Source organism: Cyclopterus lumpus, chromosome 24, assembly GCF_009769545.1.
Source record: "Cyclopterus lumpus isolate fCycLum1 chromosome 24, fCycLum1.pri, whole genome shotgun sequence".
NCBI classification, from domain to species: Eukaryota; Metazoa; Chordata; class Actinopteri; order Perciformes; family Cyclopteridae; genus Cyclopterus; species Cyclopterus lumpus.
Window position 1 is genome coordinate 12,052,189 of NC_046989.1, and position 23,777 is coordinate 12,075,965.

Sequence of the window (23,777 nt, forward strand, 5' to 3'; positions counted from 1 at the left end):
ACCTTTTAATTTATTTGAGACGCTTGCTGTCGGGCCGTTTCCATGGATACCACAAACTTACCCCGACACAAACGAAACCTAAAACTGAAAACCTCTGTAGGACCAAATACTTTAAGACCAGCAATGTCTTGGAACTGGAATAGCCACGGACTGCCATTTTTACCAGGATACACTTTCCGGGATGTAACGGTAAGAATGTAATTAACGTTCAAGGTGAAACACACAACTAACGTTATACACCGTGAGGTTCCTGAGGTTACGTTCCTCAGCTTGGTTTAAAGCGGTCACGTCTCACTAACATTCGTCAAATGTAACTCTTATTCGCAAGTAAAGTTACTTTTCTCTTTCTGTTATGCAAACGACATTCCTCCAGTCATGTCGCATAGTTTCGCTATTCAGGTCTGACCTCGGATGTTAACTTCAATCTGAGAGATGGAATTATTAGCTAATTATGTATTGCATTATCACGCACAGGCGTTACTATTATTCTGTCCACCTCTGTATCTCACACTTTCTGCAGCACAGTGCTGGCTGTAGTACACTCACACTGGTGTTGAACATATTGAATGTGCTAACATTTGTGTTTCTATTGTGATTTACCAGAGCTAATGTTTGACCTCTTTAATGGAGACATGTCAATGCTAATTTCCAAGTTCATACTTGTATTTTGGGTTTCTGCTCGAGCATGTTTACAGGCTTGATTGTTCAACAAACTCTTCATTTTTCTCATACCGTCGGTCTAAATATACCTAAATATTATATATATATATATATATAATATTCTGTTGCGAGGCAACAGCATAGTTCTATAATATTGTCAGAGTGTATTTCATGAGCTTTTAGATGCTTTCATAGTATGTGTAGAGCACTTAGGCCGGCTTTAAAATGAAAAAAAGACATACAAAATCTCTCTTTTTACAACATGGGACCTTTATTGTCTTTCTCTGCAGAAGTCAGCCTTCCATCGTCCTCAGACACTGAACTATAACAACGGTTATGCTCTGGCCCATCGGCCCACTGTGGGGATTGGACAGGATCCCCTTTTGTCTGAGTTGATCCAGCAGGAGATCAATGAGCTGTCTTTTGAGACGCCAGACATTACTTATGGCTCCTTTGACCAGAGCCTAGTCAACGACTTCATCCCAGCTTACGTGGCCCTTGACAAAAAGGTACAATAAGGGTTTTATTTATTAGCATTTAGTCTAATAAAAGAAAATGAAGTAATTGCTTGTTTGTATGTTCTGTAACATCCTCTTGTCTTGCAGGTGCTGTGCTACTACGCATACTTTCAGGAGAAGGTCCTGTTTTCCCCTGAAGAGGAGTGCTGCGTGCGCCCTGTGGTCATTTACTACCACCTGGAGGATGACAGCATGTGCATCGTTGAGCCCAGAGTGGAGAATTCTGGCATACCGCAGGGGAAACGGATCAAACGCCAGCGGCTGCCCAAGAATGAGCGCGGAGAGCATTACCAATGGAAAGACCTCAATGTCGGCATGGACCTGGAGGTGTATGGGGTCAAGTACCACATCACGCAGTGTGACACTTTCACAAAGGTATAACATTCACTGATATGTGCATTATGTATATTTGTTATCTGTATGCATGCCTTACAAAAACAAATATGGATGTGTGTGTGTGTGTGTGTGTGTGTGTGTGTGTGTGTGTGTGTGTATATACATACACTGTGTCTCATTCATCACATGTAGGAATTCATGGAAAGTGAGGGCATCATTCTGAACGACTCTGAGCCGATGCCTGAGGATCCCTACAGCAAACGACGAGAAAACCCTCCGCCTGCCTTCACAACGGCCTCCGGATCCGACCACATGCACCAGTTTCTGACCATGGATCGTAAGGTAAAGGAAATTTCCCCCGTTCCAAACTCACGAGGTAATTCCTACACTTTTGTGCAAAAGCAAAGTCAAGTGTTGTACTAAACCACTGACATTCTTTCTAAATAGGTAATGTTGTGACGTGATCTTGCGTCTGGCATTTGGCATACCAATTCTAATTCAGGCTTTTAACCTCTTCTTGGTCAGGTGCTGCACTTCTTTGCCCTATGGGACGACACCGATTCTCTGTTTGGGGAGACCAGGCCGGTGACCGTCCAGTATTACCTGGTGGACGACACGGTGGAGATCAACGAGGTCTACGAACGCAACAGCGGACGATTTCCCTTCCCCGTCCTGATGCACCGACAGAAGCTGCCCAAGAAAGTCAAACCAAAGTTTGGTGAGCTGCACCGCTGTGTGCCTGTGTCACTCTTAGCTTTGTATACAAGGCATTGGGATCCGATCCAGTGCTTTGGTCACATGCCTCTTGGTATCCAGTAACAGAGTGAATGCCTCGAGAACATTTCTCTCATCTTAAAACCTGCGTCACATGCACACAGTTTACATCATGACGCTCTGTAATTGAGTATTGGTTAGTATTTGTTTGGTTTAAATATTGTTTGCACTACAAATTCACACGAATAGCAATACTCATATTTCCATCCAGAGACCTTTCCCAGCTGTGTGCTGGAGGTGTCAGCGGCGGAGGTAGAGGAGTACTACTCCCCCAAACACTTCCAGGTGGGTGAAACGATAAAGCTGCTGGGCCGTCGCTTCCTCCTGTATGACTGTGACGCCTTCACTAAAGAGTATTACCAAAAGAATCACCCTGACCTGGAGATGAAACCCACAGAGGTACCGAAGAAAACGGACCTGCTTAAGGAGAGGAAGAAGGTAAGAAGTGGAAATGTATTTTGTCGTCCTTCACGATTATTAACCCCATGTTTATTTATTGTATACATCTGTGTTTGTTTTACTGTTGTGTATTTTTATGTGTATGTGGCTGCTATGACGTTTTAATTTCATTCCGGGGATTAATAAAGTAATCTGTCGATCTATCTACAGGAGGTTCCTCCTTATAATGGTTTTGGTTCACCTGAAGACTCTCTCCAGAATTGTTTGGCATTAATTCCCGGGCCTCCAAAAAAGAATGTGATAAAGATGCTGGAAAACGAACACAAGGTGTTGCGCTACAGTGCCCGGCTGGTGAGAGAATGTTTTTGCTGCTTCTCTGACCAAACCTTCTGAATGACTATTGGTCGGTTGGAGGTGGTCACATGTTACCAAAGTGCATTCACTAAAACTCAAAGCCATCGACAACCAAAGCGATGGTGTCTCCCCTTGCTGAAGCTGTTCTTTGTCACCGACATTCCAGGACTCAGAGAATCCCGGAGACGAGGGCCGACAATTCATAATGTCCTACTTCCTGTCCAATGACATGATGAGTATTTTTGAAAAGACCACTCGCAACTCCGGTATCATCGGTGGCAAGTTCCTGAAAAAAAAGCGCATCCTCAAGCCGGGCTCCACGGTCGACCATTCTGAGTTCTACTCTCCTGCAGACTTTGCTATTGGAGCCACGGTGGAGGGTAACAATCACAGTCTGTATATATGTATCGGTTATGTCTGGATTTCTAAAAAGAAGACATATTTTCTCCCAGGAAAAGGTATCAGTGTATAACTCATGGTGCATCTTCCTAGATGCATTAAGCTATAATATATATATATATATCCTTTGTCTTTTTTGTAGTTTACGGCCACCGCTTCGTGTTGACTGATGCTGACCACTATGTGCTCAAGTATCTGGAGGCCAATACAGGACAGATCCCTCTCCAGACACTTGATTCTCTGCGCCAGAAGCTGAGTGTGGGGACAGCAAATAACCAGCCAGCTGACCAAAATGGTAAAAAAATCTGATCATCTATTCAGAATAGCACACCCCTCTAGAGGTTTCTGACGATTCAACTTTTTTTTTTTCTCAGTAGATTTCAAAATTGTTTTTTTTTTTTTACTCCTACAGAAATTATGCCAATTTCTTTATCAGGTCATGATGTAGCAGAGCCCTCTTCATGATGTCAGGGAAGGTTTGATTGCCTCAAGAGTTCACAGACAGAGCGCAAGACCAAATGAAAGCCATTGCAGAATATTTCACAACAAAATAAACCAACAATTGCCTGATATCAGATAGAATTGTCATTTCATTACACTGTTACTCTTTCCATTCTCAGTCTGACATTGCTTCCACACTTACCCATTTGCATTAGATTTTTGATAACCAATCACTTGGGACCGACATATCCGCCTGAATCCAACATCATTTTAAGCTGACGGGTGATGTGTCATTATGTGAATATACTTTGTAACAGTGTTTTAAAAGTGAAGCAAAGTAAATAGTTAACTTTTCCTCAAATATTAAATGTGTCATTAGTTGGCCTACAAAAAAAAAAAGACCATCAATCACTAGTATTTGCTTATTCTGACATAACTTCAAGAGAAGCCTACCAGAGGGGTAAGTTGGTAGATGACTCTCCCCAAATCCAGTGGGGAGAAGCGAAAAGCTTGACAACGACTTGGCAACTGCTTGACGACAGCATTAGTCCCGCCCATGGCACTCATTGGCTCGATTACTTTTTTATCAATCGTCACAATGCCAGACGAATCAGTCGACTCACACTCGGACAGATTGAAAGGTCTGGACCCACACAAAACACATCGTGGACCTGCTGCAGAAAATGGCATTGGTTTGGCGGAAATTCATTACATTCAACAATTGTATGTTGTTGGTGTGGTTGACTTCAGAATAGTCTTCTTATTTTGGGAATATACCAAGCGGTTACCACGGCTGACCCTCAAATCTGAACAGCTGCAAGTAAATATAGAAATTTAGGAAAGGTTATATACACACACACACACACACACACACACACCGGCAATCAAGCATGTACATTTATCTAGAAAACCATGGTTCCCTCATCCACATAAAACAAGGGGCACGTTTAGCATGCTGTCATTAGCATTCAGGTGAAGGGGACTCCTCCATGCTCATTGGTCGAGTCCACCTGCACGACCCAATACAGAATCACCTAAACACACGGCTGTTTACTGTATTATGAAAGAACAATGGAAACCTAGGTGTGTGTGTGGGGGGGGGGGGGGGGGGGGGGGAGAATAATGTATTTGTAATTTAAGCTTTTTTTTCTGAAAAATAGGGAAACGTGTAGAAAAATGACTTCAGTTACAATAGTTCAGAAAAATGCATTATTTAATAAAGTAATAAACAAAAAAATTTAATGGCATGCGGTAATATCCGACGGTAATATCATACGTACTTGACGCTTATCTGTTAAGTGACCTGTGATTAATTTAGGATTTTAAACAGACATTATTCATTGGGAGGAGCCCAGGTGACCATTGGTTGGCCAAAATCCCTTTCCAGACATGGTGAAGGGATAACGTTAAGGCCAGCATACAGTACGCCTACATCACACCATACCAGTAACATTGTCCTGCTCCAATAGGACAGACTAGAAAACAAGCAAAGCCAATTCAATGAGAGCTGAAAACAGCCGTGACACCAGACAACACTATACAGTACTTATGCATCAACACATTCAACATTGACACACAGCCAGCAAAACGTGTGTGCCGCATACGGTGTTCACTTTACATTTGAATCATTCTGCATACTATGGTGCTCCTTTTCCGTGGGATAGCAGGTGCGTGGGTTTATAAAAAATACTGATAAGATGAAAATAGTAAATGTCTGTTGGACTCAAGGGGTTTCCTTTGATTTCATTTTCCAGCATTGAAGCCTAAGTCTGTAGCGACTGAGTCCCTGGTACATCTCAGGACACACTCAGCAAGAGGTTTGGTGGCCAGTGGCCGCCGGCTTGTGGTGATGAGAAACCTTGGCCAGGGCTACGGTCACTGTTCAGGCCAGTACATGTGCGATCTTATGGGGATTTGAGTTTTTTGGTCCGAGGAGAGGCTCCATTCTCAGCTTTAAGAACTCCATTTTCATGGTGACCAACTAGCGGGAGAGACAGAAGTGAGACGTCAGGATCTCTACTAATGAAGCGGATATCAAACATTCAATGTGAGCAGGAAAAAAAAACAAGAAAGCAGAGAATGCGTGCAGGGGAAAATAATATTGTAATATTCTGAAACAGTTGTTGATTGAACATGTGGAACTATTAGGAGATGACGAAGGTGTTGTAAATTAAACATGTTTATACTCACGCGAGTCTCTTTTCATTGGCCGTAGGGGTTGTTTTGCGGCGGCCTTCTTGCGGACAGCCTGTTCGTGTCTAAACTCCCGCCAGCGTCTCAGCTGGAAGCGGATAAACTTCCAGAGTAGCCAAGATTGGGTCAAACAAACCAGCAGTAGAACGGTCATCCTGAAGGGGCCCCGAGGCCAGAAGATTAGTGCAATTGTGTGCTTTGGGAAATGGAGCTGACATTGCATGAAGTAAGGTATGAATAACATTTCTTAAATTTCTCAGGCTTTGAAAGTAATGGTTGCCATGGACAACAAGGGGACCACTGTTTTCTTTGGACCAGTTGCCCTGTTTGCAACCTGTGTTCAAGTAATCCTCTAGGTCTGTTGTCTGGGGCGAAAGTGCATTATAAATAATAGAAGTCAAATTAAAAAGGTGCAATTAGAGTAACTCAAAAATAAAGTACAAAGTCAAATATATAGATAGATAGATTGATTGATTGAATAGAATTACTGTATATTCAGAGATATTTTTAAATAAAGTTCTTAATAGTCATGTAACTGTAAGTATAGCAAATTGTTATTGATGTCATATTTGGTCAATGAGTGTCAAATTCCTGGCTAAATGTGCTGTGAATTTATGTTGTAGAACAATTAGGGCGCCAACTGACTATACGGTTGTTACAGCAGCTGTAGACAGTAATAGCAGTGCCTCAAAATAGTTCATTATCCACAGATGCTGGCCATCGGTCGTTACCTTATCAGTACAGTGTTGAAGTTGCCCATCTCCCAGTCCAGCCCCTGGTTCTCACTACGAGCCAGACCAAACCCAACAGCCAGGAACATCAGGGTCAACGTGACCATCCGGGTAAACACAAAGCCCATTGCCCATAAGTCAAACCTGCAGCACAACACAGAGCAACAACAGTTTGTCATAGGAACATATCAATACATCTTGAAGGTCAAGTCATGGCGCTAAAAGCTTGATCATTTAAAAAAAAAAAAAAAAAAAGAAGACAAAACCACTAAAACAGTGAGGTTACTGACATTTTCTGATGGTTCTCATCAGTGAAGTAGAAGAGTCTGGCGATGTGGAAGCCCAGCTCTGAGACGTACTGCAGGAAGAGGAGCACCACACCCACACGACTTAAACTAAACAACAACAAAAAAAGAGGTAAGAAGCAGGCGACAGATAAGTTGTGCAAGTAAAATCATCCAGTGGGGAACATCCATGACTCTATATGCATTTTGCCTTTGAATTTGTAGGTTCTCAAAAAGAAAAGCTTCTTCTGCTGAACGCTTACTTTAAGAAATAGGCTGCAGCGATGTGCAGCAGGTACAGGCAGATGTACTGGAGCTGGCGAGAAATCTCCTCCTGAACGAAAACAAACAGCCTTCATTTGCAAATGGTATTGCATTTTTAACTCCTTGAGCTTTTGGTTCTTTGTCACTCTGTCTAATGTGCGTTCATGTGAAACAGAACACTTGTTCCTGTACTTCTGTCTTTGTCATCACACTCATTGACAGAGCATTCCCACCATCACAACTAATTAAATGCCTGAGCCCAACTCTTATTCTTACTGAAACCTAAATCTAACTGGAACCTTAAAACCAATTATTACCCCCAAACAGCCAGTTGGAAAAGAGAGGATCTGCCAAAATGTCCTCATTTCCCAAAAGTGTCCTCATTCTGACAGTCTAAAGGTCTGGGTGCTCACAATGGGTGCTCACAAAGATAGATGTACAAGTGTACACAGACACACACACACACACACACACACACAGCTTATCTAGTCACACTCGAAAATGCATCCAGTTTCCAGGGCCTCCTTACTGACCTTGCGTACTTTCTGGAAGTAGAGCTCAGGCAAGGCATGGAGCCAGTAGGCCAGCTGAGTGAGGTAGAAAAACTTCACCTGAAACCTGGAAGCACAGACCGGCAGAAGGGAAGTAGGAGAAAGGGAAGAAGGGAAGAGGGCAAGAAGGAGAGAGAGAGAGAGAGAGAGAGAGAGAGAGAGAGAGAGACCGTACAATTTACACATCTGCCACAGAGACACATTCACAGTTCGATTTGGTTCTCATGATAAAAACTAAAAAAGTTAAAAACTTAAGAAACCTGATTATGAGTAGACCTAGCAGAAATGTCCCCGTTTTTAACTGTGTTGAATTCATTCTTTTATAATCCCCTTTTAAAATCATGTTCTGCCCAAACTGGAGAGTATTTAGAATAAAAACTGCATGTTAACATGGCTGGTTAGATTTGGCTCAGTGTGCGGGGTGAAAGCAGTACACGTCAGGAAGAGATGATAAGCTACAAACTACAGGCGGTAGACCAAAGCCGGATTACCAACAGACCGAATCAGACAACTTGGGGCCCCAGACTCCCTGGATCCACTGTGTGGAAATTATTGAATTACAATATGAACCCCAGCATTTTTATAGTGGACCCCGAGTCAAAATTGAGTTTTTTTGTAATATTTGAGTTGATATCAAGCTGATATCAAGTTGAGAGATAGAGAATATATATATATATATATATATATATATATATATATATACACATACATATACACCTAACAGATCAAGTATTGCATCATTCATACCTCAGGTGTACATGGGGATAGTTCTCCCAAAGACTGCTGAGATGAAAGAGATATCCTTCCTGAGAAATCAAAGAGAAGAACACTTTATACGGTTGTGTGTGTGTGTGTTACACTACTTATCCTTGATATGCCTGAAGTAGTCACTGAATAACCTTACTCACTGTTATGAGGATGTAAAGGCTCCACACACTCGACACCAGGTGGAACACACACAGCTGACCCGACTCATTAAACTTGTTGTTCTTGCTCTTGGAGAGGTGGAGCCGCCGGTTCACTTTCTGCAACATGAACAATACAAGAGATCATGTGAATGCAACTGGATCCGGGCATAATGGCTGGCCTGATGACAGCTGAATGTGTCACGCACAAGGAAGTGGCACAGTACAATAACTAGGACACGAAAAGACAGCAGATACTATTTATGTCTGCTACTGAAAACACTCCTCTGAAGTATTCCTTTCAAGACACTTTGGAAATTGTGGTGAGCCTCAAATGGTGCTAAAATAAAACTTGTCGCTGTGCCGTTTCTAAACAATGACACAGGGGCTCATACCTTCCGATGGATTACAGTCTACTCTCTCTTCCCAAGAGAACTGGAGCAATGTCAGCCTTATTGATTTAGTCTGAACAACGTCTTCCCTTTCCTTACTATTGATGGGATATCGCTGATAACCAAAGTTAGTTAACATTTAATTTAAAAAGGGTCCATCATTTCCTAACAATCTTTTTAAGGTTCCTTGGAATTTGGTACTAAGTATAAAGCAATGTTACAGTTGTACAAATGCAATGCACATATAATTCAACAAACATGGATAATTATCCAGTTATGCATTAATAATGAATGTACACTTACTTGGGTTTATATTGAGAAAGGAAATTACTATTTTCTATTTTATTTGTATTTATTTTCTTGGTAAAGGATTGTCTTGTAAAATAAAGCCTTATTCTCATTTAATTATTTACTCGCTTGCCTTTTTACTTCCATCACTGACAGTATATTTGAAGTCTAGAAGGACCTCTCTGGGTGTCGACCCTCTTGTGATGCTGTGACTAGGGACTTACATCCAGAAGATACTCCTGCACGACTGCATGGAGGATGATGGTGATGAAGAAATAAAAGAGGATGGTGGCAGAGTCCTTCCATCCGTTGTGGTAGAACGTCACCTCGCCCTCTAAGCACACATAGGAGGGGTCAAACACACACACACACACACACACACACAGAGCACATTTTCAATGAGAGGTGTGTTAAACATCCTGAAGCAATGTAAACTCATTTTGAAGTCATAATTCAGTGGCAATAATAGGATGATGTTATATGCAGGAACAGCAAAAGCAGAAGTGAAACTGAAACGTATCAATAAAAAAAAAAAGTGTAGATAAGCCATAGACCTTGAATTAAAGTTAGTTTTTAATAACCACTGCATACCTGGTGAGAGTGTGGTGACATTGTACTGAGGCTGAATGAAGAGTATGGCCGTCTTGGCTGTTGCCTGGAAATTAGATGATATGGGAATTAGCATATGTCAGAGAACATCAAGAGGCTAGTCGTCAAAGCATGTACAGTATGTGGGTTTGTGGCAGGTGTCTGTGTGTGTGCTGACGAGTGCATCGGGGCATAGAGAGCGAGCGAGAATCCTAGCTTTTCAGAATATATCATGATGTTTAGAATATTGTCTGCCATTCCTCCCCTGTGGCATCGTAACCTACTGGGAGCTGAACAATCTGTAGCCCCTTGTCACAGGTCTATGTGGCTGTGAGGAGTTCACTCAAAACTGAGATCTTCAGATTTTGAATATAGTTTTATCGGAGTAACTTTTGGAGGCCTAAAGAGGGAAACCTATCCAGTATCTCGCGAGATGAATTTGTCTACAATTATATTTGCAATTAAATGAACAACCATTTATTCTCTAAAATGTCAGAAAATAGAGAAACATCCCAATCACACTTTCTCAGAGCCAAAAAGGAATGTTTTCAAATGGCTTATTTTGCTCAACCGGCATTATAAAACACAACGTTATTTAAATTGGAACATTCATTTTAAAAAGGGAGAAAAGTAGGAAGTGCTCACATTTGAGAAGCTGACACCATATTGTTGCTTGATAAATTATTGAGGCCTTTGAAAATGGTCATCATTGTTCAGTTGAGGAGTTGACTAATGTTTAACGATCATGGTAATGTAGGGTTGTGTATCAGATGTCTATGATACCATGCATCACCCTGTGAGCCCTCACATTTCTAAAGCATCCCTCTTTGCTCCACAGGACTGGGTGCATAGTTATTAACGAGTCCTCCTGACTGAGCCCAGAAGGGACCCCGCTGTTTGGGAGCCTCGGTGCAACACTTCAGTCACCAGTCATTCCTTGCTAGCCGAGGCTCCAGGAGATCTGTCAACGTCAGACTGTCAAATTCAAGACCAGCTGTGTAGCATGGTTGTTCTCTTTTTTCCTAAACGAAAAAAAAGGAAATCCCCTGCCGAGTTGTGTGATCTCAACCAGGCTTCCGGATTGAAATTTAGCTATGCAAAAAAAGAAGCTCAAGCGGCAAGCCTGTTTGATAGCCATTAGCTTTTGAGAGACCCCGTTAGGAAAGTCAGGTCAAAGCAACGTTGACAAAGTCGGGTCAAAGCAGTCCTGAGGACGGCTGAGCCCACGGAGAGCCAGCAGCAACCGCTCAAAGATTGAGACGTGGCAGTTAACTATCACTGTCAAGCCAGCGACGGGAAGGTCTCACCACTTCCGTCTACGCTTTTCAAAATAAAACCCCTCGCTGTCGGACGTCTGTTGAATCACATTCCAAGCAACAGCGACGCTTTTAATTTGAACGCTAAAAAAGCGTTAGTTGCCGTCTTGGCGTGACTCCCTGTGGCAACTGACAATTCTTGGAATCAAAATGTAGCGGCGGTCTGTCTTTGCTGGAAACTGGAACGAGACGGCGTGAAAAAAAAGGGGTAAAATGTGCATTCCAGGAAACGAATAAGTTCCATTATGTACTATATGAGGAGACACATATATGGCTGTGCCATCAGATGAGTTTTCAGTTGCATCACGGTTTATTAAACTCCTTTTGAAATTAACTTTTAGGTAGCAAGAATGCAAAATACCGACAACTTTGAACATATCACAGTTTAACTAGCAATAAACGTGTAAAGTTGCAGCTTACACCCCGCTGTTTACAGTCTGGCTCAGTTTTTAAGCGTACGTTGCTACTTCGACTGCGAACGGAGCAACATTCATTGTTCATAAAACTTATTTTTTTAAAAACCAAGAAGAAAAAAAAAAACTGCTGCAAGCTGCCACCATACCCGCGGCACTGATATGAAGCGAAGATGCAGTCTAACAAGACATTGTTACAAAGCAAACGATAATAGTTTCCACCTTTGAACGTGCAGCGGGCTTGACAGTACAGCTGAGTGAGACGAGGGAAGAAAGAATCGGAGTTCATCTCACCTCAAACATCAAGCCAATCAAAATGAAAATCACCAAACTGAAGACGATGTCGGCATGGTTTTGAATTAAGAACTCCTGGCTGAAGAATGGATAACTCTTGTTTCTTCGGCGAAATGCCATGTCAACTCAATGGTGTTTTCCCTGCAATTTTATAAATCTGAATTTTTCTGACTACGAAGTTCAGGAGTTAACTTTCTCACTGATATACGCATGCGCCACTTCTTAAAGGGCGAGTGCCATAAATACCTTCTTCGAGGCCGCCTAACCATTAACACAATAAGTTCAGTCTACTATGATAAAAGGCCATTTCGACCTGAGCGGTCACCGGTGGTGGAAAATAAGTATAGTTACTAAAGCACTAGTACTATTTTGAGGTACTTGCACTGTGCCATTAGTATTTCCCACTTAGACTACTTTGTAATCACTCCACCACATTTCAGAGGCAAATATTGCACCTTTTACTCCATTACATACCTTTATTTGATAGCTTTAGTTACTTTACAGAATTAGATAATTAATACAAATTAGATATAAAATAATACTCTATGGTCATTTATTATAGATAGGCTAACCAACAATATATGATTTCATTGAAATTAGCTTCACCTGTACCAGCAACACTAAAGTAATGTTCTCGTATTACTAATTATGATTCCAAACTATAATATACATTATTCTGAAAAGGACCATAGTGAGTACTTTTACTTCTGGTACTTAAAAGTATATTTGTGTGCTTTTGAATGCAGGATCTTTACTTGTAAGATAGTACTTCTACAGTCTAGGTTTAGTAAAATATCTGAACACTGGCGGCCCCAGAGCACATCTTCAATTCTCAAAAACAATTCAACTCAAAAACAACTTACTTTGATAACTTAAATAAAACATCAACATTTTAATGATGACAAACACTTGTACTCCAGTCACCCCAATATGCAGGTTATTTATTGCTTATTTAAAGCCACCAGTGGCCTTTCACTTTCACAAAATACCATACAGGCAGTCACCTGGGTGCATCATTTCACTGCTGTGTTTGTGGATATCATCCCTTTTACCGAGCAGTAATGGGCAGAAATGCATGTGTGCCCCAGAAATAGCATCAAGAGCACATCAAAAAGTCACTACAAGTACCTCATTAGCATCTTTTCATTTTGTTACACATTAGAAAGCTTTTAAAGTGAGTGCCTGAGACATTTTTTTCAAAAACATAATATAAATTCAAACGACATTTTTGCAATTACATGGTCAACATGTAAATAAAGATAAAACATCAAACACAGTTTTTACCAGGTTGAAACACAAGCCCTGCTTCAAAGCAATGTCAGTTGACATGATTGATTATAAGAAAAATACAGTTTATTATTCTCTGAGGAGACCGGGGATTTGTTTCTTTATATGGGAATAACAAAAAAATCACAGCAATAATAATAATAATAATAATATGGTACAGAAGATATTTGTGCTTTTATAAAGCCAACAAAGATCTGGCTTATACTGAGATGATAAAGATCCAAAGGTCAGACACTCCTGTCCCCTGTAGATCTCGGAATAGTTTCTCCATTCGCATGACTGCTGGCGATTATTAACATGAATAACAACAGTTTTGGTATGTAATATAGATGTGTTCAAGATCTTAAAACAGCTGCACACTTCTAATGACGTTTATTGATACAACGCATGGCTACTTCCTCAACACATGATTACAAACTGGCAGAACCAGTGTTCATTTTGTCGCACAGTAAAGTTCTTGAGGCTTAAGTTAATTGCTACCAAAGAAATATAAAATGTTTAGTCAGGTGGAAGGTGTGACTGAGCTCCATATACCACCTTTATGGCCAAATCAGCTCGATGTCTGATGAAAACATTGCTGAGGTTTTCATTGTGTCCAGCAATTGAGAAAAGCAATGCTTTTAAAAAATTGTTCATGATTTGAGAAGAATACAGGCCAGTTTAGTATTTTTACCAGAACTGTCGTAAATACGGTACTAAATATATCGACATAGAGAGGTCAAAGTTCTGCCAGCATTCTCATCCTCCAGCACTGAGCAGATGAAAAAGCAGCCTTTCAAAAAGTTGGTGTACTCTTTCCCTGATTCTGTCTGAAGAAACCTAGAAGTTATCTTCTTCCTCTCTCCGGGACATTATAAGCTGCCTCCTGGGACCTGTGAGATGAGGGACGCTGGACGGGAAGTCCAGCACTCCAGAGTCCAATTTAGGAGTGGAAGTGCAGCGTGGCCCCACCCGGCCCATGAGCCCACGAATATCTCTGTGAAGAGCTGGATCACTGGGAATTGAGTTGAGGCGCACCCCCTGTTCCAGACCTCCTAGGTCCCGGTCAAAACGGGGGTTACTGGTACTGCTGGGAGACTGAGGGTCAGCGCTGAAATATAAGGTTGAACTTGACTCTGTAGGACAAAAGTAAGGCTCTGGGCTGTCTCCAAACACAGACTTGCCCTCTGGTGAGCTCCGTTTGAAATCCGATGTGGGTGACTCCATCGGGCTCTCCATCTCCAGACTGTCATCCTCTTCTTCGGGTTGTTCGGTTGATGTGGGCTCGCTCACACTCTGGAACTCGTCTTTGCAGTCTGAGAGAGGTGCCAGGCCTTTCCCCTGAGACTCAGAAGTGGAGACCCCCTCGCAGCTGCCTCCTGCTGTGATAGTCATGCCCTCGTTACTCTTAAACTCTTGGTTGTACTCCTCCATATCCAGCATGGCTGCTGCTCCGCCGGCCCCATACGCTCTATTGATCTTCCCCAGGTCTCCTGTTTTCAGAGCCAGCCGGATGAGGAGCCAGTGGTGGTGGTAGCATGGACAGGAGCTGTTAGCCCGGCCCCCACAGGTTCCTGGGTGCTCCAGCAGAGAACCAGCCACACCTGAGAGGGAGAAGCTGCCGTGGTTTTGAATGGAGGCAGCTGGCAGGCTTTTGTCCCCGAGAGAGAAAGAGGACTCCCCTCGTTCTATACACGTGCTGCCCATGTGGTTGTGGTTCGTACCCTGGGAGATCTCTGTTGACTTGGGGTGGAGGAACCTGTAGTATAGGACGAGGGAGGTAGCGCCTGGGCAGCAGGGAACAAGAACAAGTGGATTTTAGAACAATCAGTTTTACAGTTTATTTACAACCATTTAAAAAAATGACTGAAAAGGCAGACTATCCCACATAAATATCTTGCATCCAATATCTTTGTTAAGGAGGTTTATTTGCACCATATATAATGTTTATGCTATCATTGTTATTTAACAAGTAGCACTTAAAGTTCAATTACCGTTTGTAACGCCATAGCTAATGTTGTCACGGTATACCAGTATCATTGGCTGTTATCCTACAGTGTACATTTGCTTATCTATGGAATGGACAAAAACTGACATAAGTGAGTGTGTGTGTTAGTTTAAGGTGTTAAAAGTGTTAAACTGTATACTGTGATATTTTCCGAGATGGTCATCGCACTGTAAAAACCTCATACCGTTACAAGCCTAGCCATGTCTGTGTTTTTCTACTAATTATTTTTAATTGATTTTAATCACCGTCAGGGTAGAATTTCTCAGATACCACTGAAACTATTAGACGCTTTGACGCTAGTCTAAGTGTAAGCATTGAACACCAAAACATCTGCGACAGATAGCGATGCAGATAACGAGAGTGACTCACCAAGGATAAAGCTACACAGCACAGTGGTGGGAAGGGTCATGCTGTCCCAAGATGCTTCGCTAAGGAAGTCGGAGGCGGCAAGTAGCAGAGTGGCGTTCTCTACAAGCATGAACTGAATGAGGAGAGAAGGTCACACCATCAGTCATCTCTGACAGCTTTACGTCATTGTAAGCCAAGCACGCAGAGGTGAGGATGACAATGCAAACCATCTGTCTGTGTGTGTGTATCTGAGTGTCTAAGTCCTTGAGGCATTGAGTGCTGTATTTGTAATGCAAAACAACATATTAAAAACCGGCACCATAATCCAACACAGTAAAAAGTGATTTCTTACTGCATAAAAACTGGCCATGCGAAAGCGCGATGGTCCGTCTTTGATATTGAGGAAGAGGAAAACATGGACCAGCCCCATAATGCCATTAAAGGCACGCCAACACCAGCGGCCGGTGCAGATGTCAGGTTGCTGTGATACCAGCCAGAAGGAGGCCGTGAGCCAGTGGAAACCTGGAGGTCAACGCATAAATAGACTTGGAGATACAAGCGAAATTGGTATCAAACTGATGCAGAGAAGCATTAAGAGGATATGCTGCATCATTCTTAGGATTGTTACATCACGCATTACTACCTCATGTATAAATTAAGAAGAATCAATACCTGGGTTAGTCATTGAGGTCTATTTGCATGCTATACGGCAATAATGTATTATCAATTTTGCTTTTAAACGGCTACAAAAAAAACGCCATGAAGCCTGCTGCTCACCTACTACTCCACAGACCCACCAATTAAAGACCCTGGCGAAGAACATGAGGCAAGTCACCCTTGAACCCAGCATGCCTGCCCTCCACACCAGCTGGCACAGCAGGGCTGCCGGAGGCATGGCCAGGTGGCCCGGTCGTATCAGACAGCAGGCTCTGCTGTACAGCACCAGGGCCCAGGAAATAGACAGCACACACAGTCCACAGCAATAGGCCACTGGCGGTAAAAACAAAAGGAGAAAGTATGAACAAAATATTGTATCTCTTCATCGGTCTACGACAACTGGCCTAACAAGGCGTTGAGCCAATAACTGATGCTGCGATCAGTTTACCTGGGGACATGATGCCCACATCAGTGGACACCACAACATATGCCTGCAGCAGGCTCTGAGGCAGCGTGAGGACGAGGGCCTCCAGCAACCAAAGAGCAGCAACATCTGCTTGCTGCATGACAGCAGCTCCAAGCTCTGCTACTGACCCCTGCATGTGCACCACAGACCTCATGCAATCCCATAGCCTGCCAGTAGAGGGAGACAGAGACAGATACCAAAGAAGTAATACACAGTAACCTCCTGTTTTTTCGGACTACTTGATAGTTTTTTGTTGTTTGGCACACTGGATTAAATCCTAACAACATATTCTATATATGCAAATGATGCTATATTTTGTAATACAACATCTGGAGTTGTAAATATCTTACCTTTTTTTTTTTTTTAACTCACTTTTTTTTATTTAGTTTTCAACAACAAACAATATGTATTTTCATACAGTCGTTCCTGTCAATTTTTCAGTTGTATGTCTTGGTTCACATGATATTCAGGTACAGTGTACAAGACATAAAGAACAACAAACATCAAAGGTGATCATTCCAAGAATGAAAAGAAGAGGAGAAATGAGGATAATGAAAAGATTGCATAAAATAGAAATTAAATACAAATGATACAAATGAAATAAAATAATTAATTTGAATAATGATTGTCCACTCCTGAGTGTATGTGCTATATATGCTTTTCATAGAGGATTGTGTATGATGTGTGTGTGCCCAGAGACAGTTAACAAGAGCAGTTCAAACAGAGGGCCGAGCAACATTCAGTAATAACAATCATTGTAGTAACAATGCTGCGACAGGACCCCATCGTTTGGTAAAGATAGGCTTCTGGAGCCTTAATGAATATGTGATTCGCTCCATTTGATAGATGTCCCATACTTTTTGGATCCATAAGTCGTATGTTGGGGGATCCGGTTTTAACCATCTGATGGTTATACCCTTCAATGCTGCTGTGAGTAATATGTTTAGGAGGTATTTTTTGGCCCTCCCATCCAGGCCTTCAGGTATCGCTCCCAATAGTGCTACTGTAGGGTCTTGTTGGATGTCCTGTTGGAAGATTTCTTTGAGGGCATCAAAGACTTCTCTCCAGTATGTATTTAATTTAGGGCATAGCCAGAATATATGTGTATGATTGGCAGCGCTTCCACAGTTCCGCCAACACAAGTTGGAATGTGTTGGGCCCATCTTAGCTACTATTTCTGGTGTTCTGAAGAATCTGGTGATTATTTTCCATTTAAATTCTCTCCAGGTGTTTGAGTTTGTAACTAGGTGTGCCTCTGTGCACATTTCCTCCCAGTTATTCTGTGGAATGATCGTGTTCATTTCCGCTTCCCATCTCTGCTTTATCTGTTGGGAATTATGTAGATTCATAGATAGAAATATGCTATATAATTTACTTATTGTTTTCTTATCTTCATTCCCCATCTGTATCTCGATTAAAAACCTTTCTAGGGGTGTACGTTTCACAAGCTTTCCCCACTCTTTGTGTGTTGTTAGAAAAGTTCTTAATTGTAGGTACCTGTAGAAATCGGTTTTGGGAAGATCAAAATCTTTTTTCAGCTGCTCGAATGTCTTGAGGTTATCCTCATTAAATAACTGGTGCAGGTGAGCCAGTCCCATGTCTGACCACTTTCTAAAGCCCGTATCCAGATTGTTGGGTGTGAAGGTCTTCATAGATCCGATGCTCGTTAGTAATGAAATACATTTTGGAAGCCCAAAAGCTGTCTGTATTTTGTTCCAGATTTTAAGAGTAATCTTAGTCCACTCTGCCACTTCTTTTACGGGCGCATCTGAAAAAGGCAAGACTTGTAAGGGCTCTGGGCATATGTTTTTCTCAATATTAAGCCAGCGAGTGTATGTGCCATTCTGAATCCACACTATCAGAGGTTTCATTTGTGCAGCCCAGAAGTAATATTTTAAGTTTGGGAGTTTAAGGCCTCCATTTAGTTTAGAGAGCTGTAATGTTTTAAGTCTAATTCTAGGACGCTTTTTTTGCCAGATAAATTTAGAAATGATTTTATCCAGGTTATCAAAACTAGATTTTGGAATTTCTATAGGTAGCATCTGAAATAAGTAGAGAAGTCTGGGCAGGACATTCATGCGAATACTTTCAACACGACCAAGCAGGGACAAAGGGAGCGTAGACCATCGTTCCAGGTCACTGTCAATGCACCGAATCATTCTACTATAATTGGCCTCATATAACTTCTGTAGCGATGAGGGGATGTATATACCAAGGTACTTTATACCGTCATTTGGCCATTTAAATCCACTTTGGAGTTTTACATTTCTTGAGATGTTTCCATTGATATCCATAGCCTCTGTTTTTTCCACATTTACCTTATATCCAGAGTAGTATCCATACTGTGAGATGAGTTCCTTTAGATGTGGTATTGTTGATGCAGGTTGTGTCAGATATAATAATACATCATCAGCATACAGGGATATTTTATGATCCTCTTTATGTATTACAGTTCCTTTTATTTTATTATCATCTCTGATAAGCTGGGCTAGGGGTTCGATACTAATTGCAAACAGCAGGGGGGATAAAGGGCAGCCTTGTCTGCAGCCGCGTTCCAATGTGAATCTTTGTGATCTGTATCCATTCACTTTAACAGCTGCTTGTGGTGACGAATATAGTGTTTGTATCCAATTCAAAAAGTTGGGGCCAAATTTGAATCTTTTTAGTGTTTGAAATAGATAATGCCACGATACCCGGTCAAATGCTTTTTGAGCATCTAGAGACAAAATCATAGCTTCTACTTTCTCTTCTTTTTGATGGGATATTATGTTTAATAAGCGTCGTAAATTATCACCATAGTATCTTCCAGTGATAAATCCCGTCTGATCAGGATGGATGATTTTAGTGATTATATGATTGACTCTTCTTGCTAGGATTGCTGTTAGAATGCGCAGGTCCCCATTCAGCAGTGATATCGGTCTATATGATTGGCACTCTGTGGGGTCTTTTCCTTCTTTATGAATTACCACTATAGTTGCCTCAGCCCAAGATGGTGCCATGGTTTTAGATTCTAATGCATGGTGGTATGCTTTCAGCAACAGTGGTGATAACATATCCTTGAAGGTTTTATAAAATTCATTAATATATCCATCCGGTCCTGGGCTTTTATTATTTTTGAGTGTTGAGATCACCTGTTTGATCTCCCATTCCTCAATAGGCTTCTCTAATTCCTTGGCTGCTGATTCTGTCAGTTCAGTTAATTTTATAGGATTTAAGAACTTTGTAAGTTTTGCATTATCAGAGCAGGTATCTGTATTTTTGTATAAGGATTTGTAAAACTCTGCGAAGGATTCTGCTATTTTATCTGGTTTTGTAACAAAAGTTTCTTTTGATTTAATTTTCTGTACTGTATTAGATGATTGTTTTTTTCTTAATCCAAATGCTAGTAATCTGCTTGCTTTGTTACCGTGTTCATAGTATCTTTGGTTCGTGAATCTTAAACTTCCCTCAATTTTATCTGATAGTAGGCTGTTGAGCTCTCTTCGGGTTGACTTTAGGTCATTTAGGAGATTGGCTGATGCAGATTGTTTATGTTTATGTTCTAAGTCTTTTATTTTATCTTCCAATTCTTTCTGTTTGGACTCTTTTCCTCTTCTCTTAGCAGAGGTGAATGAAATAATACGTCCTCTGATGTATGCTTTGGCACAATCCCAGAGTATAAGAGGTGTTGTTTCCTCCAAGGTATTGATATCCAAGTATTCCTTGAGTTCTGCTGTAATAAAAGAGGTAAATGCTTTATCATTAAGGAGAGATGCATTAAGTCTCCATTGTTTAGAGGTTGGTCTTTGGCCTATGTCCCATTTTAATGCCACAGGTGCGTGGTCGGATATAGTTATAGGAAGAATCTCAATGTCCACTATCCTATGTAGCTCTGCTTTCATGGTAAAGAAATAATCGATCCGTGAATAGGATGTATGTCTGTTTGAGTAGAACGTGAAATCCCTGCCTCTCGGGAACTTGCTTCTCCATATATCTACAAGGCCTGCCTCCTGGGATTGGTATTTGAGCATTCTACTCATTCTAGAGAGCGGAGTTTTAGAGGCAGGTTGTCGGTCCATTAGTTGTGACATTACACAATTGAGGTCTCCTCCCATCAGTAGCAGCCCTGTACTATATTGTAGGATCTTATTGAACAATGTCCTGATAAAGCCAGGCTCGTCTTCGTTAGGTGCATATACATTAATGAGGGATACTTCTGTGCCATCAATTAATCCGTTAACTAAGATATATCTCCCCTCTGTGTCTTTGTGTACTAGTGTTTGTGTGAAATTAATTTGTCTGTGTATGAGTATGGATACTCCCTTTTTTCTCCCCGATCGGTGTGAGGAGTAATATACTTTATCTGCCCAGGACCGTCTCAACTTTTCATGTTCAGCATCAGATAGATGTGTTTCCTGGAGGAATGCAATGTGGCAGTTGGCTTGTTTCATCTGATGTAGAATTTTCTTTCTCTTAACAGGGCTATGAAGGCCTTTGACATTGTAACTTATCACTTTTAGCGGGTCCATTGTGTGAAGTATTCAATTTTCATATTTTGGGAGTTTGTGTAGAGAGATGGGAAGCAGAGGCCAACAGCCAGCACATGGGCCATGTATCTTGTTATGTGGAGTGTGGAGAGTTGGACTAGATAATGAAACCGATAGGGATGGGGTAGAAGAGGGTATTTAAGAAAAATGGATGATGAGCTTGTTGTTCTAATAAACAATGTAGGATCCCCAGGGAACAGTGGGATCAGAACAAGGGGAACGCAACAGAATATCTTACCTTTTGAAGATGCCCAAGTGCAGTATGTGTATGACAGAGAGGTAGCACCGCCTGTCATCACCGTCATCATAGTACCATTTCATACTCAGCAGCTGAACAGCTGTTCCCGGTAGAAAAAGGCCAAGAGTGAGGCCCGCCCACTGCGTCTCCTCATTCCAAAGGTAAAACCCGATACAGTAGATCACTAACACAAGTACACACACAAAAAGATACAGATGCACAGATGCAAGTTGGTATGAATAGTTTGTTTATATAGTGAGATATGTATGTTAAGAATGCATATGATTAACAAGTGCAGTGTGATTTATCACATGGTCATGCCGTTTTTATATGAAATGTGTGAGGATTTGTTGAGAGCTGCAGAAGCAAACACAGCAAAGCCCTTGAGAAATTAAAGAGCACATACACCTTGCTCAAGTGAATTATCCTTTAATTTAAGAGGAATCTGTTCTGGTGACAAACGAGACGCAAACTCCACCAGGACAAACCCAGAGGCTTTAACACAGCATGCAATTAGTTACCATTTGGCACATAAGACCTCTTGTACTGTAAAAATAAAGCAATGTGTCTGTGTCACACTGACTCCGTTCGAAGCAGCAGCATAGTGGGGTTGTTTTATCTTGTGGGAATGGCCTACCTGCTGGAGGCAAAGTCACACTGTACACCTCCTCTCTCTGCCCTTGCCCCATTGATCTGCCGAGTCAGGGAATCATCACACCTGACAGTGTGTTCAATACAGACTCCAGAAGTGCATTAGCTAATTGAACTGTAGTATTAATAGTAATGACACAAGTAATAACGAGCTATTTATTATTTAGAGGGTGGGTGCAAGAACAATCTACAAGGTGACCATTATTCCTACGTATCAAGGACAACCCTTTTACTGCGGGTGTGTTTTCATGTGACCCCGCTGAATGACCCCTGGAGGTCCCGGGGTCCCCGCTGGGCTAACCCTCCCCAATGTCAGCGGTACATGGCTGTGCGTTTAAATACAAGCTAGGTTTGCCAACTCAATAGTAACGACTGAGTTACCGCGTTTCTGACCTGAACCACGGCTGCTGCTGCTGCTGGAAAGCTCCAGCACGAAGCACACGGGCTGAGCTACACATTTCCCATTCATTAAAGCCAACGGGCATTCTCCACACAAACAGTTTTTCATATTCAATTTCAGCTCACAACCGGGCGGTCTAGCAGACCGCTAGCGTCGGGAATTCTATGCCCACTTACGAGCGGTCCGTTCGGCCACGATAACCAGCGCCGACGCGCCGAGCAGAACCGCCTGGCAACACGCTATCCAGCAGCCGCTGCGCCGGGCCGCCGACGGCATCCTGCGGGCGACCGCCCCAGCGGCGTTCATCATGATACGGATAGCCGGGAGTGGGAATACACCGGGGGCATTGTGCTGGGCATCCTTCAGCCTGGATACATTCGCTCTCTTCTTCTTCTTCTCCTCCTCCTCCTCCTCCTCCTCCTCGCGCTGCCTGCCTGGCTTCTCCTGCTTTGTCAAAAAATATGTGACGTCACTGCGCGTTTTTTTAAAGGGGCATCGGTTTACCAGCGGTGACTGTTACTGTACAGAGCTCATCTTACTGGTTTCCTAATGAGAGACCAATTAATCAGATGTTCCTGCTTTATAGTCAGGGTCCAAGTTAGGTTTGGGGTTTGCCATGGTGTGTGTGTGTGTGTGTGTGTGTGTGTGTGTGTGTGTGTGTGTGTGTGTGTGTGTGTGTGTGTGCGCGCGCGCGCGCGTGTGTGCGTGTGTGTGTGCGTGTGTTTCACAAATTATAGCCTGCTTTGTTAACAGATGGTATCCCATCTTCTTTCATTGCTTTGCTTGTAGGAAGGCAAAAGACCTCCAGAGCAGCTGATGGTATGATGCTGAGTTTGTCATCAGCATTGCAGATGCATCTGTATTTTTGTAATTTATCTCATCACACTTTGAACCTGACACCCTTTTTAATTTGTAACGTGAGCGTCAGGGAACGCTGCACAGAAAGTCCCAGAGAATGCCATGCCAAGCCTTGTACCCCGTTGCGTTATGATATTTGTGTGTTTCTGTAAAGCATTAAAACATTTTTCTAAGATATATATTCTGTACTTGTTCTTTTACAATAAGCTGAGTCAGAAATGATCTAACACCTGTGTTTATATCTTGGAATAAACTGTAG

The 23,777-nt window shown here is 42.0% G+C and overlaps 3 protein-coding genes across 4 annotated transcripts; 1 reads left to right on the forward strand and 2 right to left on the reverse strand.

Annotated features, from left to right (window-relative positions):
- Window positions 1-25: 25 nt before the first annotated feature.
- Window positions 26-4,017, forward strand: efhc1 (EF-hand domain (C-terminal) containing 1). The gene is made up of 10 exons (XM_034527883.1): window positions 26-189; window positions 951-1,169; window positions 1,266-1,553; window positions 1,707-1,856; window positions 2,040-2,232; window positions 2,500-2,726; window positions 2,898-3,038; window positions 3,208-3,421; window positions 3,583-3,735; window positions 3,853-4,017. Exons 1-10 carry the CDS (start codon window positions 43-45, stop codon window positions 3,903-3,905), a joined length of 1,785 nt encoding a protein of 594 aa, XP_034383774.1. The 5' UTR covers window positions 26-42; the 3' UTR covers window positions 3,906-4,017.
- A 1,059-nt stretch (window positions 4,018-5,076) lies between these two features.
- tram2 (translocation associated membrane protein 2) lies at window positions 5,077-12,316 on the reverse strand. Of its 2 annotated transcripts, none has more exons than XM_034527491.1 (11): window positions 12,101-12,316; window positions 10,081-10,144; window positions 9,714-9,823; window positions 8,813-8,929; window positions 8,652-8,710; window positions 7,887-7,971; window positions 7,353-7,423; window positions 7,096-7,200; window positions 6,806-6,949; window positions 6,072-6,229; window positions 5,077-5,862 (listed from the first exon to the last, which is right to left on the reverse strand). In XM_034527491.1, the coding sequence occupies exons 1-11, from the start codon at window positions 12,218-12,220 to the stop codon at window positions 5,786-5,788; spliced, it is 1,110 nt and encodes a 369-aa protein (XP_034383382.1). In that variant the 5' UTR covers window positions 12,221-12,316; the 3' UTR covers window positions 5,077-5,785. The 2 variants fall into 2 exon arrangements, with proteins under 2 accessions (XP_034383382.1, XP_034383383.1); XM_034527492.1 differs by lacking the exon at window positions 12,101-12,316 and adding an exon at window positions 10,886-11,360.
- Window positions 12,317-13,015: 699 nt separating this feature from the next.
- xkr5a (XK related 5a) lies at window positions 13,016-23,108 on the reverse strand. Its single transcript, XM_034527489.1, has 7 exons — window positions 22,837-23,108; window positions 21,610-21,793; window positions 16,828-17,012; window positions 16,500-16,712; window positions 16,075-16,244; window positions 15,744-15,855; window positions 13,016-15,153 (listed from the first exon to the last, which is right to left on the reverse strand). Exons 1-7 carry the CDS (start codon window positions 22,967-22,969, stop codon window positions 14,207-14,209), a joined length of 1,944 nt encoding a protein of 647 aa, XP_034383380.1. The 5' UTR covers window positions 22,970-23,108; the 3' UTR covers window positions 13,016-14,206.
- Between the last annotated feature and the right edge of the window lie 669 nt (window positions 23,109-23,777).

Coding starts and splice junctions, on each gene's coding strand:
- efhc1 (XM_034527883.1), top strand. CDS start 43: ATGGATACCACAAACTTACCCCGACACAAACGAAACCTAAAACTGAAA. Junction 190..950: donor ACACTTTCCGGGATGTAACG/GTAAGAATGTAA, acceptor CTTTCTCTGCAG/AAGTCAGCCTTCCATCGTCC. Junction 3,736..3,852: donor CCAGCCAGCTGACCAAAATG/GTAAAAAAATCT, acceptor TTACTCCTACAG/AAATTATGCCAATTTCTTTA.
- tram2 (XM_034527491.1), bottom strand. CDS start 12,220: ATGGCATTTCGCCGAAGAAACAAGAGTTATCCATTCTTCAGCCAGGAG. Junction 10,145..12,100: donor TGATTGGCTTGATGTTTGAG/GTGAGATGAACT, acceptor TCTAATTTCCAG/GCAACAGCCAAGACGGCCAT. Junction 7,972..8,651: donor TATCCCCATGTACACCTGAG/GTATGAATGATG, acceptor CTGTGCTTCCAG/GTTTCAGGTGAAGTTTTTCT.
- xkr5a (XM_034527489.1), bottom strand. CDS start 22,969: ATGATGAACGCCGCTGGGGCGGTCGCCCGCAGGATGCCGTCGGCGGCC. Junction 17,013..21,609: donor CACTTGGGCATCTTCAAAAG/GTAAGATATTCT, acceptor CTCTACTGGCAG/GCTATGGGATTGCATGAGGT. Junction 16,245..16,499: donor GTGGGTCTGTGGAGTAGTAG/GTGAGCAGCAGG, acceptor GTTGACCTCCAG/GTTTCCACTGGCTCACGGCC.